The sequence below is a fragment of the Budorcas taxicolor genome, chromosome 12 (genome assembly GCF_023091745.1).
Source record: "Budorcas taxicolor isolate Tak-1 chromosome 12, Takin1.1, whole genome shotgun sequence".
NCBI lineage: Eukaryota > Metazoa > Chordata > Mammalia > Artiodactyla > Bovidae > Budorcas > Budorcas taxicolor.
In genome coordinates this window covers 65,601,610-65,618,909 of record NC_068921.1, presented here as the reverse complement: position 1 = coordinate 65,618,909, position 17,300 = coordinate 65,601,610, and the positions used below count along the sequence as shown (strand labels likewise).

At 40.5% G+C, this 17,300-nt stretch overlaps 1 protein-coding gene across 1 annotated transcript in view; it reads right to left on the bottom strand.

Moving 5' to 3' along the window:
- GPC5 (glypican 5) overlaps window positions 1-16,848 on the bottom strand; it is a gene marked incomplete at its 3' end in the record, with an annotated part of 839,344 nt that extends 822,496 nt beyond the window's left edge. Inside the window, exon 1 of the mRNA XM_052650326.1 lies at window positions 16,686-16,848. Coding sequence (XP_052506286.1) covers window positions 16,686-16,848 — 163 coding nt within the window. The remainder of the gene's footprint in view (window positions 1-16,685) is intronic.
- Between the last annotated feature and the right edge of the window lie 452 nt (window positions 16,849-17,300).

Sequence of the window (17,300 nt, the reverse complement as noted above, 5' to 3'; positions counted from 1 at the left end):
AAACATGTTTCAGTCATGGTCCGTATGTTCTATCACTGGACTGAACAGTTCTCACACTAATACTTGCAGACAGGTTACTACCTCTTCTGTGGTTAAAGCCTTTTTGGAAAAGATTACCTCTACCTGGAGAACTCCTCTTGAACTTCTTTTTTTTTTTTTTTTTTTAAATTTTTAGTAGCTTAGTCATGTCTAACTCTTTTGCTGCCCCCATGGACTGTAGCTCACTAGGCTCCTCTGTCAATGGAATTTCCCCAGCAAGAATACTGGAGTGGGTTGCCATTTCCTTGTCCAAGGGATCCTCCCAACCCAAGGATCAAACCCTCTTCTCTTGCATCCTCTGCACTGGCAGGGGGATTCTTTACCACTGAGCCACCTGGGAAGCTCACAGTGACCCAGTAACCCATTTTACTGGTCAGGCACTTCAACAAGTCTGCACAGTTTTCCCAGTTTTATGCTTTCACTGTGCTTACCACTCTCAATTTTCTGGTTTGGTCGAATGCACTAATGGCAATGTATGACTCAGCTGGCAAAATGTGTACAGGCCCCCCAAATACCTTGACCAAAAGCAAACTCACTGGTCCTCCTAAGTCTCAGACTAACCTTTTTAGAACTCATAAACTCTCACCCTTTGTGATAGTCACAGGATGCTCAATGCACTTGACTCTTGCTTCTTTCGACTCACAACCAATAAAAGGGAGATACCAAAAAGAGCTGGGCAGTTTCTCTCCTTTGGGAGAAGCTATATGGCAGCCATATTTTCTACTATATGAACATGGCTGCTTTACAACAGGAAAAAAGCCTGTAACCTCAAAGAGTAAGACATTTGTAAACACTCTCATCTCAATTTTCATTTCTTTAGCTCATGTGAATCTTTGCTCTTCCTTTGTCTTCACTGTCCATTGAGATGCCTCAATATACTAATACTTCCAATGCATTCCTTTTTAAATTTCAGATAGCTTTGGTTGGGCTTCTGCCACTTGAATCTGAACATTTGAATTAATTTAGAAGGGAATGTTCTCAGGTTCTATCATTTAGAAATATCACCTTTAAGTGATATGGAAAATTACTGCCAATGAAGACAAACTGGACCAATAAACCAACTGACTGTCACAACAGTCCAAGAGAAGTGTTATTTCTATTTGCCTTTAAAATCATGGCCATAACCAAGTACCCTGATTCAGAGATAACTTCAGAAACAATTTCTGGCTCTGAAGTTAATTTAGACCACCTCAGTACTTCCAGAAATAACTGATGAGGAACAACATTACTTATGGTAGCTCAGGATCAAAAGCCAACCTTTCCAAATGGAGAGAAAAAACAGCATACGAAGCTAAAGAAGAAGAAGCCAGATCATGAAGCTATACCAAAGAAATCAAGATCATTAAGATAGAGAGCAATGGGACCTCCTGTTTCATTGCTGTCATTGGCTGAACCCAGGAACCCTGAAGTCATTATTATACAGAGATACTCAGATCGTGGAATTGCAAAGCTTCATCTCAACATTCCCATAAATGTGAGTCACATATATTCAGAAATATTAATAACCATGGGGTAAATTAAAAATCTGTATCACTGAAAAAAAATCTCTTTCAAGAATTTAAAGGACACAGAAATTTGTAAAGTACATTTTTACTTCTAAACTTTCCTCATCCTAACCCTACCTTCCAATGTTATTTACTGTTAATGGTATTTTTTGCATATTGTTTAAGGTATGTTTGTACATAAATTGATATGCAAATAGGTTCCTTCTATTTTTTTTTTTAAGTCAAGGCAAAATTTGCTTTTTTCTATCAATAGGGCCATAAATCATTTGTTCTTCTTTAGATACATAGCTTTACCTGTCTGGGTTTAATGTTCACATGATTATTTATAATTTATCATTTAATAGGCACTAATTAACTGTGGATTTTCAGCACAATAAACCAGCTTATTATACATATATGTATGTTTTAATTTGTCCAATTATTTTGTTAGAACACTTTCCTATAAATTGGAATTGATAGGCAAAAGGTATACAGAATTCAAATTTTGAGTAATATATGCAAAATTCCCCCTGAATGTAGAGATGATCTTCATCAATCTCCTTTTTCAGTATTTGTCGGTGAGAGTGCTATATTTGCTACTAATATAATCACAAGAAAGTTACATATCAGTATTTTCAATCTTTGACAATGTAATATTTCTAAGAAATTGTTTTTCCTGTTATGACTTAATCGTCTACATATTAGTCATTTAATCATTTGAATTTCCCCTTTATCTTCTTTTTTCATATTAGTATCCTTGTAACCAATTTGTGACAGCTCATTTGTGATTAAGTATGCTAACCTTTTGGTTGCTGTGTATTACAGATAAATTGTCATAGAGTTTTCCCCCATTTATTTCACTGAGATGTTTATTTTTTTAATCACACAGAAGTTACACATTAAAACAGAATCACTTTTGTTTTTGCCTTTTTTTTTTTTTTAAGAGAAAGGCAATGGGAAATCTTTGAAGGATTTAACATGAGAAATAAAGATAACGTTTACTTTCATAGAGAATCAATTGGGAAATGAACTGGCAAGGACCAAGTGTAGATGTGGGCTGACTGAACGATCCAGCCATGAGAAGGTACTATGTTAAAGCATGGTGGTGGCAATAGTTGTGGGTAGAGAAATTACAGGAACATTTGTGCAACAGATTCTATGAGATTTGGTTGTTGGTTGAATTATGGGGGTTAGTGGGGATTAAACTATTGTTTTATTTCGGGGTGCTATCTATTTAGTTATATTTGCAACTGAAACCTAAAGATTTAGCCAGCATTAGTGTTCTTCATAAAAGGAGTGAGGGAAAGGAAAGGGTAAGAAACAATTAACTGAAACAGGATCACGAGACACCTGAATATGAATAAAGAGATCACCATTGATTAGAACTTCTAAAAGCATTTATAAATCAACTCTAGATCAGATTTATGTTTCCGTACATTTTAATTACAAATCAAATGATCTTTGAAAGCTGTGGGTTTAAATATCTAATGTATGTAAAGTTTTGTCACACAGGAAGGATCTTGAAACAAATTGGTATCTCAAATAGAATTATCTAATAAATTTGTTATAAAGGGCAGGGTATAGAAAAACTTTAAGGGATACTGTAACTCTCTAGCTAATAACTGTAGAGAAGGAGTTTTTCCTACCTCAGAGGGGATGAGAGGAAAAAGTACTGAGGTGGCCAAAAAGTTCTTTCTGCAGCAGCTTACCAATCCAAACAAACTTTTTGGCAAACCCAAGTTAGTCAACTCCAAAGAGCTGTGAGGTCACCTGAAGGGAGCTGTGTGCTTAGGTAAAGGGACTTAGGCTTCAGGGACCTCACCAGCTGAGACCTGAAACACATCACAATCCACTTGCCCAGTCTTCTCTAGCCACTGCTTCCCATGGGCTGCCAGAGGCCAGAATGCCTTTGATGTCATCCAGGAACAAAGCAAAGTGAAAAGTCCCTCTAAAGGAGCAAGCAGAGACTTTCCAGCATGCTCCACCTTTGTATCTTTTCTATGGGAAAAACGTTCTCATCCCCAACACAGGAGACACACAAAGACCACCCAGCAGCACTACAGCAGGCAAGCACGTGACAAAACACAGTAGAGAACTAACTCCTACTCCCCTGACGCTTCTGAATTGTGGTGCTGCAGAAGACTCTTGAGAGTCCCATGGTCAGCGAGGAGATCAAACTAATCAATCCTAAAGGAAATCAACCCTGAATATTCACTGGAAGGACTGATGCTGAAGCTCCAATACTTTGGCTACCTGATGCAAACTGCCAACTCATTAGAAAAGACCCTGATGCTTTAAAGATCGAGGGCAGGAGGAGAAGGGGGTGGCAGAGGATGAGATGGTTGGATGGCATCACTGACTCAATCGACATGAGTTTGAGTAAACTCTGGGAGATAGTGAAGGACAGGAAAGCCTAGCATGCTGCAGTCCATGGGGTCACAGTCAGACAGGACTTAGCAACTGAACAATAGCAATGACCCCATGTCAATCTCAGGCTGTAGAGCCTCTCCCTCACCACATTTAATCAGCATGTTTCCAGGCAAAGCACCTCCTTCTTGATCTTAATAGAAGTAATTTCAGTGACATCACTTTACAAAAGATCAGTCTTTGGTTTTTAAACTACATAATATGAACAAACAAATTTGATTCTAACAGAATTAAACTATAAATAATAAATTAATTTATTAACTAAACTAAAGAATGAAAAGACAGACTATTTTCTGTGAGTATAGGATCAATACTTTGAGACTGAATGATGGGAGAAAATTATCTGAAAGTTCAGCAGTTTATTTGCATGAAGAAAAAGAATTTCTACTTTGCCTGCTCCCTGATCTCATATAAAGAATTTTTTAAGTGTATGGAGAAGACCCTTGAGAGTCCCTTGGACTGCAAGGAGATCCAACCAGTCTATCGTAAAGGAGACCAGTCCTGGGATTTCAATGGAAGGACTGATGCTGAGGCTGAAACTCCAAAACTTTGGCCACCTCATGCAAAGAGTTGACTCATTGGAAAAGACCCTGATGCTAGGAGGGATTGGGGGTAGGGGGAGAAGGGGATGACAGAGGAGAGATGGCTGGATGGCATCACCGACTCGATGCACATGAGTTTGGGTGAACTCCAGGAGTTGGTGAAGGACAGGGAGGCCTGGCATGCTGCGATTCATGAGGTCACAAAGAGTTGGACACGACTTGGTGACTGAACTAAACTGAACTGAAGAATTACATTGGTAATACTGTGGATTATATTATAGTTTACAAAGTTTTGACACCACACCATGTGGTTCTCAACTACTAAAAAGTTGTTGTTGTTGTTTAGTCGCTAAGTCCTGTCCGACTCTTTTGCAACCCCAGGGACTGTAGCCCACCAGGCTCCTCTGTTCATGCAGTTTCCCAGGCAAGAATACTGGAATAGTGGCCACCTCCTTCTTCAGGGTATCTTCCCAACCCAAAGATTGAACCTGAATCTCCTGCATTAGCAGATGAGTTCTTTACCACTGAGCCAGGAGGGGAACATGAAAGGGGAAAGGAACAGACTATATACTGTCCTTGAGAAGTTGAGTTGTTTGCTGAAGGTCACATAGTTAATAAGTGATGTAGTCAAGATAAAGTGATTTCAGAACTAAATTCACTAGTATTCACTAAAATATGGGACCATAACATGGGACAAATTGTAAGTTAAAATGTCTTGATTTCCCTTTTATTTATCCCATGCCAACTTTTCAATGTTCCATCATACCTATCATTTTCCTTGTATTCTTTGTAAGATATGTCCAAAGATAAATTCAATATTAAATATTTAACAACCTCAAATCCAGAACCAGCTGTCTTTGCCTGATAAATAAAGATGGCTCTGACAAACTCATGGATTCCTCAGCTTTTTGACTCTGTCAATGCTATTTCAATTTCCTTTACCTTTTAAGTTGATCAAAAAATCTTTTTTACAAATGACTTTTCCCCCCAGAGTAAAATGTACTCCAAGCCTGGTGGAGAACAGACTATTAATCTCTTCACTTTATTGACCTACTTCAGTTTCAGCTCATTAAACACAGGCAGCTTCAATGATCAAAAGAAAACGAACAAAATGTAACTTGGTCTAAACCTTACCAAATAAGTGAGTTGTTCAAAAAGCAAATAAATCTGAACAGGTAATTTAATATTGACAGTCTCCCACTGACAGTATATATGCAATGAATAAGGACATCCAGAAATAATTTCTATGTTCATTTGATCAATGAAGTCACACTCTAGTTATGCTTTTTATCCAACTCTCTTCTCAGTTCTTAGCTTCCCCCAAAATGAATACTATACTGAAGGACTTATGCCAACTAAAGTCCCTTGAAACTATTAGACAAGGAAAAAGAAAAGACTATGAACTCTAAAAAGATAGCTACCAAAGATCATTTCATTATATTGCCATATAGAATCATTAAAAAGGTAAGTAAATCTAGTTATCATAGCACAGGTAATTACCCCAAAATTACCTTTTCAGGGTAATTCAAAACCATTACCCTAAAAAGAGCAATAAACAATTTAAATTATAAAACAAGAAATGTTTACTAGCTTTTAAATATCACTATATTTGAAACATATTTAAGTTAATAGCTAGACCATATCAAAATGTGCATATCTCATCAGCACTGATTTAAGTAATCCTTCTGGTGAAGTCGCTCAGTCGTGTCCGACTCTTTGTGACCCCATGGACTGTAGCCTACCAGGCTCCTTTGTCCATGGGATTTTCCAAGCAATAGTACTGGAGTGGATTGCCATTTCCTTCTCCAGGGGATCTTCCCAACCCAGGGATCAAACCCAGGTCTCCTGCATTGTAGACAAGACGCTTTACCGTCTAAGCCACCAGGGAAGTACTTAACTAAAATTTCCTAAAACTAATTCTAAGAAATATCCTAAATACATAACCAACCACAATTTATACAGAAAAAAAAAAAAAACTAAGATATCATTAAAAAGTCTTGGAGCCTAGATGGGTAGTTCTAAAATTAGAATTGTTAGAATACTTTAGAGACAAGTTATACCTCTACCATATATCATGTTTTGTGATTTAACAGCAGTTATTTTCTTGCTTCTTCTGAAAGCCTTTTGTCACTCAACTTAGTCACATGGAATCTGGACCTCAAGTCAGTGTCCTTTAGTAAACGATCTTCCTGGTTTAGGAATAATTCCATAGTCAAGTCATCTGTACTTTCTCCCAGTGTGGAATTAACAAGGGTAGGAGATGGAAAAACTGAATCATTTTCTAGTTCCTTACTATCAATTTTCTTGTGGAAAGAAACAATTTCGTAAAACATACATTCAAATAAAACACAAATCAGCTAATCCACAGCCAGATATAAAGTATAGTTGGTCACTTTTATTTTTCTCCATTCTCCCAGTAATAAATCAATTAATGTTCTAAGAGATCAGTCACACTGTTTACATGACGACATCAATTGCAAATTAACCCCTTAAAGGTCAAATAATCTTCCTTCCCTTTCAGAGCATTTAAGGAATTCTTCTAGACATTTGTTTGGCAATTCATTTACTCTATTTCAAAATGTTAGCTAAGATAGTTAAAAATGTCTTTAAATTTAAACAAAAGCATTAAGTCACTTTTTGTGCTAGAGTTACATAAGAAGATATTAACTCTATGTAAACAATTTATTCAACAACACAACTAAGCCCAGATTAGAATATATTCTTCAAAACTTCACTTTCTATATTTCTCAGTCTATTAATACCAGGCATAAAATAATAATAAAACACAATAAATTGAGCCTATTGAGTAACTAGGAATATAAGATTATTTCTAAAAATCAAAATCGACTTATTAAGTTTGGCCTAATCACAGAACAACAACAAAAATCAATCACAGTTCCTGCTCTCAAGTAGCCTGTAGTCTAGCAGAAGGCAAGACATACATTTAAAATTGGTATTGCTACTTCGAGTCCCAACCTTACACTGGAAATAACTAAATACTAATGTGTATGTGGTGAGTGAGGATTTTAGGGTTGGTCAAGGAAAAGAAGGATCTCAAGACGACAATGAGCTTTATTTGGGTCCCACTTTAACAGGTTGCATGAGAAGAGATGCAACAAGAGAGGGGTATAGGATTACTACACAGAAGAGGAAGAAAGAAAGCAAGAAAAATCCCAGAGAGATGGAAACTGCAGGAGGAGAAGCAGGTGACAGAGGATGAGATAGTTGGATGGCATCACTGACTCAATGGACATGAGTTTGAGCAAACTCCAGGAAAGAATGAACAACAGGGAAGCCCAGCATGTTGCAGTCCTTGAGGTCACAAAAAGTCAGACATGACTGAGCGACTGAACAGCAACAACTCCCGTGAACAGGTGATGTTGCTTTGCACAAGATGTGAAGTCTGAGTAAAGAGCTTTGAAGAGCAACAGCAACCTGGGATCATTTTCAGCCCCAGAGTTTGTTTTATGAATGGCTAGCAAATGAGTTCAGCTTTGTGGAGTATACAAGGCAGGCAGGCTCTAAAGGACTAAAAATGTTTCAGTTCAGTTGCTCAGCCGTGTCCAATTCTTTGTAACCCCATAAATCGCAGCATGCCAAGCCTCCCTGTCCATCACCAATTCCCGGAGTTCATTCAAACTCATGTTCATCGAGTCAGTGATCCCATCCAGCCATCTCATCCTCTGTTGTCCCCTTCTCCTCCTGCCCCCAATCCCTCCCAGCATCAGAGTCTTTTCCAATGAGTCAACTCTTCGCATGAGGTGGCCAAAGTACTGGAGTTTCAGCTTTAGCATCATTCCTTCCAAAAAACACTCAGGGCTGGCTCCTTCAGAATGGACTGGTTGGATCTCCTTGCAGTCCAATGGACTCTCAGGAGTCTTCTCCAACACCACAGTTCAAAAGCATCAATTCTTTGGCCCTCAGCTTTCTTCACAGTCCAACTCTCACATCCATACATGACTACTGGAAAAACCATAGCCTTGACTAGATGGACCTTAGTTGGCAAAGTAATGTCTCTGCTTTTGAATATGCTATCTAGGTTGGTCATAACTTTTCTTCCAAGGAGTAAGCATCTTTTAATTTCATGGCTACAGTCACCATCTGCAGTGATTTTGGAGCCCAGAAAAATAAAGTCTGACACTGTTTCCACTGGTTCCCCATCTATTTCCCATAAAGTGATGGGACCAGATGCCATGATCTTCATTTTCTGAATGTTGAGCTTGAAGCCAACTTTTTCACTCTCCTCTTTCACTTTCATCAACAGGCTTTTTAGTTCCTCTTCACTTTCTGCTATAAGGGCAGTGTCATCTGCATTTTTGAGGTTATTGATATTTCTCCCGGCAATCTTGATTCCAGCTTGTGCTTCTTCCAGCCCAGCGTTTCTCATGATGTACTTACTCTGCATAGAAGTTAAATAAGCAGGGTGACAATATACAGCCTTGACATACTCCTTTTTCTATTTGGAACTAGTCTGTTGTTCCATGCCTAGTTCTAACTGTTGCTTCCTGACCTGCATATAGCTTTCTCAAGAGGCAGGTCAGTTTACTTTTGTTATATTTAAAGCAATTGGATATGTAAAATTTTGAATTTGGCACTGGTAGGCTTTGGACTGTTGGTCCCAAGAAGTTAGGAAGAGGTAAAACACATAGGGGCCAGTTTTTAACCAATTTATATAACACCATAAAACATTTTTTTAAAAAATCACTCTATCAATAGAATCTTGAATGTTTTGAACTGACTTCTAGAGTTTAACTTAAGAATTAGAGAGGTTTAAAAGATTAAATAAGAAGCTCCTTGAAGCTTTGGGCTTCCCTGGTGGCTCAGCTGGTAAAGAATCTACCTGCAATGCAGAAGACCTGGGTTCAATCCCTGGGTTGGGAAGATCCCCTGGAGAAGGGAAAGGCTACCCACTCCAGTATTCTGACCTGGAGAATTCTACAGACTATTCCATGGGGTCACAAAGAATCAGACACGACTAAGTGACTTTCACTTACTTACTTACTTGAAGCTTTACTAAAGTATTCGACAAATATTTCAACTCCTATTCTGTGTCAGGCATGTTCTGAGCACCAGATATTCTATAGTGAACAAGGTATGCAACTGGACTGCCTACATAATCAGCAGGGCCCAACACAAAAAGGAAACCTGGGACCCTTTATTCAAACCCCAAGATGGAAACAGCAGAGCATTAAACCAAGCGTGGGGCCCTTCTGAGTGTGGGACCCTGTGCGACTGCACGGGTTTCATATCCATACACCCAGCCTCAGAAGACATTTTCTAGCCTCATCATGCACACAATCCAGTGGTAAAAGATCAACAATAAAAAGAAAAGAAATACGGCACCACGACAAGTGCCAGGAAAGAAACAAAGGGGAACAGAGTTCAGTGAACCCTGAGAAGTGCGTGCGTGTGTTCCACATGCTCAGTCGTGTTTGACTCTTTGCGACCCCAGGGACTGTAGCCCACCAGGCTCCAGTATCGATGGGATTTTGCAGTCAAGAATACTAGAATGGGTTGCCATTTCCTCCTTTAGGGGATCTTCCTGACCCAGGGATTGAACCCAAGTCTCCTGAATCTCCTGCATTGGTAGATGGACTCTTTACCACTGAGGACCCAGGGAAGCCCAAAACCAGAGAAAGGCTTCTCTAGGAGCTGACACTTAAGCTGAGACCTGAGGCTTGCAAACCAACCAGCTACATAATGAATTTGTGTAACAGATCCATAGGTTGGACATTTATGCCAATGGTTCTCAACCAGGATGATTCTGCTTCTTCTAGGTCATTTGGCAATGTCTAGAGACATCTCTGATTATCCGAACTGGAGAGGGCAAGGCATTGCTACTGGCATCCAGGAGGTAAAGATCAGGGAAGTTTCTAAGCACCTGATAATCCACAGGACAGCACCTCCCTCCATGGCCAACAACAAAGAATTATCCAATCCCACAGGTCAATGGTGCCGACACTGAAAAATACTAAAGCTGAATAAATGCAGATGATACGATTGCAAAGCTATGAGTAAGGAAGGAGTTTGGCACATTTGCCTTTCATGTCTTTAGCCATGTGATTTTATGATAGCAAATACTAGAAACCTATATTTTCAATAGCAATAGAGAATTCAATTAAGTGTACAGTAGAATCTTAGTCACTAAAAGATATATGTTTGGAAGGATATTTATCATTGGAAAAGGTGTGTTACAAAGAAAGATAAAGTGATCCTATGCTCATTCAAAAATTATGTATGTGCTAAGCAGAGGATTGATGAGGGTGTTGAAAAGATAATTCAAAGGGTTTTTGTGGTTATTTCTGGATGATATAATTATTTTTGCTTTCTTTGTACTTTTCAATATTTTAAATTTTCAAAAGAATGTAGATTGTTTCATAAAACCATGAAAGTACAAAAATCTCATTTTCTTTCTGTAAAGGTGCATTATACATTCAACTTACATGGTAGCTGTATGTGAGCCTGATAAGGCTAATCAAAAGCTGTGTTAATTTTCCGTGATTCACAGAAGAATGACTAATTATTTAAAGATGATTTTAGCAGTATAATTGATGAAATTTGAGATTTCTAAAGCTGAAAAACAGAAGAATTGAGAGCACAATTGCTTTTGTCTTTTCTTCTAACTGAAGGGCAGGCTTTTATAAAAGAAAGGTAGATATGAACAATGGCTATTCTCTATTAAAATGAATTGCTCTTGTTAGTTAACTGAGTACACTGGATTTCATGTTTGCAATACATTTCAACAAAGCATATGAATGAAGTCTCTCATGACTCTGTTTTAACAAAATGGATTTGTGGTTTCTTGAACAGTTATATCAAGAGGCCACTGATTTATAAATCATGCCTGTTTAGGAGTAGCATCTGGTTGTTGAAATGTTCCTCTTGGTCTTACACTAGTTAATAATAAAAGAAATGCTATATAAACCAAGAAGGTGTTCTTATCAGACAAGCCGAATTTCATGTTCTAGAAGGTCCTAGCAAGCTGGAATCGTGGTTGGGGGGAGCATATAATTATAAAATGCCATTCTCAAGTTCCCTAAACTGCACCCCTCCATAAGGCCAATTAGACAAATATGGAATGTTAGATACTTGGCATAAAGGGGGGTGGAGAGGGGCTGGGGTGCACACAACATTTACATTTGCTAGTAAATGGACTATGAGAGAAGATGTGATTAGTACAATTCAGGCTCTGACGGACAGTCATGATCTATGGTCCTAAAGTAGAAAATTGTACTTGCTTCCCCATTATTAAGCTTCACTAAAAGCCTAAATTAAAAAAAAAAAAAATGAAACATATCATTTTCTTAGACATCAAGGCACGTACTAGATTTTCCAGAGGAGAAAGTGACAAGTTCCCCTGACACTGGAACTAAGCCTTGATGTTTACAACTCAACAGAGACAACCTGCTCAGAATAAAACAGCAATGATGGGACAAAGCCACCTGAGACCTCTGACACAGCAGGATGGCCACAAGGAGACTCTACAACCACAAAACGACTGAACATCCCCTCTTCCCGACCAACAAGCGTGACTACTGCTTCTTCATTAAAGACAACTATTCTCATCTTTCTGTTTAAATTGGGGTTTAGTTGTTTACAATGTTGTGTTGGTTTTTGCTGTACAATGAAGTGAATCAGCTGTATGTATACATATATTCCCTCCCTCCTGAACCTCCTTCCCACTCCCCTATCTCACCCCTTTAGGTCATCACAGAGCACCGAGCTGAGTTTCCTGGGCCATACAGGAGGTTCCCACTAGCTATCTATTTTACCCATCCACCCCCGTCATCTTAATCTTCCTAACACCTAGGTAATTTATGAAGACACCCAATTCCTGAATTGCCCTGCTTCCTTAAACCCTTGTAATCACCCAGCACAAGACCAGATCCTGTAAAAGGTCCCTCTCAACTGCCTCTTACCAAGGCACCCACAGTTCCTGAGCTGCATGATCTCCCTTGCTGCAGCAAGTAAAACCTAGTTTGTTTGACTCCCATCTTGTTTCTTGCGGTTCTTGGCTGGTAAGTTTCAGTACAGGGCAATCCTGATATTAATAATCTGCCTTGCTGTCAAGCCTGTGGGTCCCTTTTATGGCTTTGTATCACCATAACCATGCTGCCCAAGCAGCAAAAGAGGGTGTTAGTTCACAAAAAAAAACAAGAGTCCCAGTTTGAGATTACTGTCAATGAGTGACTGTGGCCACCAGCCATCTAATTGTATGATGACCTAAGCCACCTGACCCACACTCCTCCGCCTCTCTGAATATAAACACAGGTGGCTCTGGGTGTTACAGTGAGCAGTGGAACAGTGCAGCCTGTTTCCTTTCTTAGAGTTCCCCTTAGTCCACAGAAAGAAACAGAATACTCCCCATAACCTAACAAATACCATTACCATTTCAGATAGCTTTCTTTCTTATAGTTTTCATTAGTTCACAAAAAGAAACAAAACATTCACCATAATCCAATAACTACCATCTCAGATAGGTTTCTTTGAGTTTCCATTAGTTCGTGAAAAGAAACAAAATTTTCACCATAACCTAATAAGAATCATTTCAGATAGAGACATATTTCCCAATTTTAGAAACAATCATGTGACTTTTTTTTTCATGTGTGACTTTTAAAAAACTAGTTCTTATTTTTTTTAAAAAGTTCTGATTTATAGACATCCAAAACTAAAATTTCACCCTTAAAGCTCAAGTCCAGTTACAATCAGGACATTAAATAAAAAACTGTAATAACAGCAACACATTTTTGAGTACTATGTGCCTGGATTCGTGCTATTTTATATACATATATTATTTCATTCCATCTATGTAACAAGCCTTTAAAAACCAATATTCCCATTTTACAGGTGAGAAAACAGAGGTTCAAAAAGACTAACTGATGCACCTCAGTCACAGAGATACAGGTGCCAGGGCCTAGTTTTGAATCCAGATGTCTGTAATTCCAAACTCTAAGATCACCAGGTAGATTGTTTATCTTGGGCATGAGTATGCAACAATACTGACCTCAAAGACAATATAAGATTGGATTATGATGAAAGTAGTTAAAAAATACAAACTATAGAGCACAATTTAAAGTGTCTGATAATATTAAAATTTAATATTGCCATACCAAGTTTATTTTTACTATCCCATTTACAGGCAAAGCTACCAAGAAAAAGTCACCTTGCACAAGCTACTCTCACATTTTAAAAACTAGTTGGTATATAAATTATCTGAAGTTAGCCTTGGATTTTTATAAGCTTCTCCTTTCTGAATTATCTTCTTTAAAAAAGGAAAATAATGCTTGTGTGAAGAGAATTTCAATGGAAAAACATAATCCCTCCTCCCCAATAAATAAAATAAAAATAAAGACACTTTCACTAACAGTTCTTTTCTGAACAAAACAAACAAGAGCAAAGGGCACCTTGACTACTACTTAGGAAATGAAATCAGAACACAGGGAAATCTGTAATTCTAATCACATTTACACCTTCTCTCCTTTTTTACATTTCTCATCCAAACATCCTTAGGAGCTCAATAGGCTTAAAAGAATTGGAGCAGGGTAGAGAACAAAGGTGAGTGGAATCTGAGAAACAGCTTAAATGGCTGTTCTCACCCCTTTAGTAATTTCAAATTGGGTAACATAGTTTTCAGAAGATTTAAAAGTCACAAATATAGGATGGAACTGTAAGAAGTTATTCTACCTGCTTATACTTTTTAAATGGCATTTTGGCCAGGCATCTCAGGAATTAACCACTTGTAGACAAGAAATGCAAGAAAGCACTAAAAATAAATAAATAAATAATAACCTTCAAGGAAAACAAATATCAAGTTTAAATGAACTAGCTTTAGTCAATGAAAGTCTATGTGCTAAATACATGTACTTGCTAACAAAAATATTAGTATTTCTATTCTTATGTGAGAATGACTATGTAGATATTAACTATGTTTTATCTTGAGATTGAGGGTAATTTTAGAAAATAAGGTTCAACTACTATACTTAATCAAATTAAATGTTATAGATCATATATAAATACAAAAATAAAGAAAAGCACTTATGAGCCATGTGGTATGTGTGATTCACTCAAATGGGGAAATGAAAAAAAATTTAGTGGAAAGATAAGAGACATCGATGTTTAAAGAAACAGTTTAATATAATTATTCAAATAAAAAGTAATCAATAATAGAGAAACAAAAAATTCAGAATTATATCAAATTCAGGTGTGAGTGCTTGTTATTGGGTGATTCTGATTCAGAATAATACTTTCATGTGACTTTTTCTTACTGCGAATGTCAAAGGAATTCAGCACTTCTTTTCAGCAGCACCACTGACGTCCCTAAGAGTTCAGCCCTGCATGGCCCCCTCAATAGGTGCTTCTGTGAGCCCTCCATCGCCTTAAGTCACAGATAAAGAAAAGTACTAGCAATGGGGAAACAAACCAGAATGTCTTAGAAAAGAAGATGCCTGCCATCCTGGCTCTTTTTTGTGCCATGCGTAGCAAACCCAAAGAAGTATGCTTTCCTTCTCTACTGTAGGGCCCAGCTTCAGTTTCAGTAAAATGTTATGCCAGTGATTGATACTCTGCAAAGTTCTTCTAAAGAGACGAAACACACACAGGATTCTAGAATTGCAATACCTTCGAATCACTGTATTATATTTAGCAAGTACGGGAAACACCGAGATATGAGAGGGGTGGGGAAATTAAGTCCTAAACTGTCCACTTTGGGAACATATCAGCCAAAATTATGGGATGGGGGGGGCAAAATCTAATTATTCAGCTGAGGATTTCACAGCTCAATGCCACGCCCCGACTCCCACCGCCCTAACACAGTCACTTAAGCTGCTTTAGCTACTGGCAAATGAGGTTTTGTTTTGTTTTTGTTTTTTTAATGAAACAAACGCACTGAAATAAAACGACCGGTTTACAAGGGGTGGTGGTATCCTTTGAAGACAGAACTGCCCTAAGCTGAGAGCATCTATGCTGTTTCAACTAGTAAAAGTGCCTAGTACGGAACAGGTATCCAAATATATATTTGTGTGTTTGTTTAAAAAACTAGTCATGTAAACTAAAATGGATTCGCTGTGCCCAAATGCTCAGATTTTCCTTGTGGGATGACTCTAGAACGGAGTTGATAACCAGAAAAGAAATCAAGCGGAAGAGCTACGGCTCCCCCAGTGCTAGCAGCAAGTCTCCTCACCCTACACAGGCAGAGGAGAACAGATTTAGACCCAAGCATCCTCCACAAGTTCACTCTACAGCCAATAAGCTCACAGCATTTGGCAATTAGCCTCGTAATTAGGTGCACTGCTCCAGTAAGATCTTAACTCCAGACACCTGCCGTTGCGTTTAACAACTAGGATCTATTCTTCCAGACCGAACGTTACTGGAAATCCGCCCGCAGAAGCACGGAGGGGGCGCCGAATAGCTGGTAAAGGTGCAGGCGCACGCAAGAAGCAGAATCCACACTGGCCACACTCACTGTATTCCTTCCCCTTCGATCTCTGTCTGGTAGATCTCACCCGTGTTAAGTGGCTCCCCGGTGCACTCTGTTTGATCGCCTGTTGCCAGCACATCGTTCAGGCGTTGCAACTACGCAATAGTTCCGAGAGGCACACTGAGTTGGTTCCTGCAAGGAGGGACTTGATGCCCGGGCGTAAAGAGCGGGGCACGGAGTTACACCAGGGTGAGTGCACAAGGTCCGAGTTCTCCTAACAAAGGACACCGGCCGCCCTGGTCAGTACCCCATTCTCCAGCAAAGGAGGATAATTCAGGTTTGTGTTTTTACTATCAAACTTGGAGCGACCAACCCAACTCCATCCACTGTAGGAGAAAGCAGCAAACCGAGGCCCCCCGGCGGGGCACTGGGGAAGTTCCCACTAGTAACAGAATCGCGGTCAGGCAGCGCTGTCCCCCGCTGTCAGCTCTGCTGGCCTCTTGCAACCCATCAGTGAGACTAAGGGAGCCGGGCGAGAAGCGAACGCCCGGTGCTCAGCTCAGCAGCAGGCAGAGTCCTGGAGCTCCCGGAGCTGCGCTGCACTCGGGATGGCCACACCGCCCTTCTCCGGGAGGCACCTTGTGCGGTCGGAGGACCTGAAAGGTCAACTTCTCCCACGAAAGGCCATTCCGAAAGCTTGAGCAGTGCAGGGTCCGCGCTCCGGACGCCCCAGCCCGCGCCCAGGCGCCTAGCCCTCTCCCACGGTCCGCGCCTTACCTGCCCGCGGCGAATCCGGCAGCCCCTTGACAGGTCCCACCAGGCGCCCCTGGAAAAGTTTCCGAACTTCTTCGCAGCTCTGCACGCCCTCGCTTCGGATAGACCCCACGAGAGCCAGCAGGAGGAGACAGCGAGAGCCCACGCGCCAGGTCTGCGCGCCCATCCTCGGTGTCCCAGTCACTCCTTCCCGCGCCGCGGACCCCACTCTCCCCGCGCGCCCCGCGCTGCAGACGCTGGAAAAGCCTCGGCGGTGCGATCCGGCGGCGGGCGGGAGTCCGGCCGCTCTGAGACCCCGGCTTCACCTTCTCCTAAGGTGCCCCGAGACAGACCGCGGTGTTCTCGGGCAGAGCGCCGCCGGGTCTCCCTCTCCGGCGGGAGCGAGATGGCGCGGTGCGAGCCAGGACAACGGCTGGAGCCGCACGGAGCCTGCGAGCACTCGGCTCTGGCCACCGGCACCGGCGCCGTCGCCGAGGGCTGCACTGCCAGCTGCCAACCTGAGACTCGCCCGCGGGTCGCGCTCCGCGGAAGGCCCCGCCCCGGCTCCGTGGACAGGCCCCGCCCCGTGGTTAAGCCACGCCCCCGCGCGACGCCACGGGCCGCACCCGCCCCGCGGCT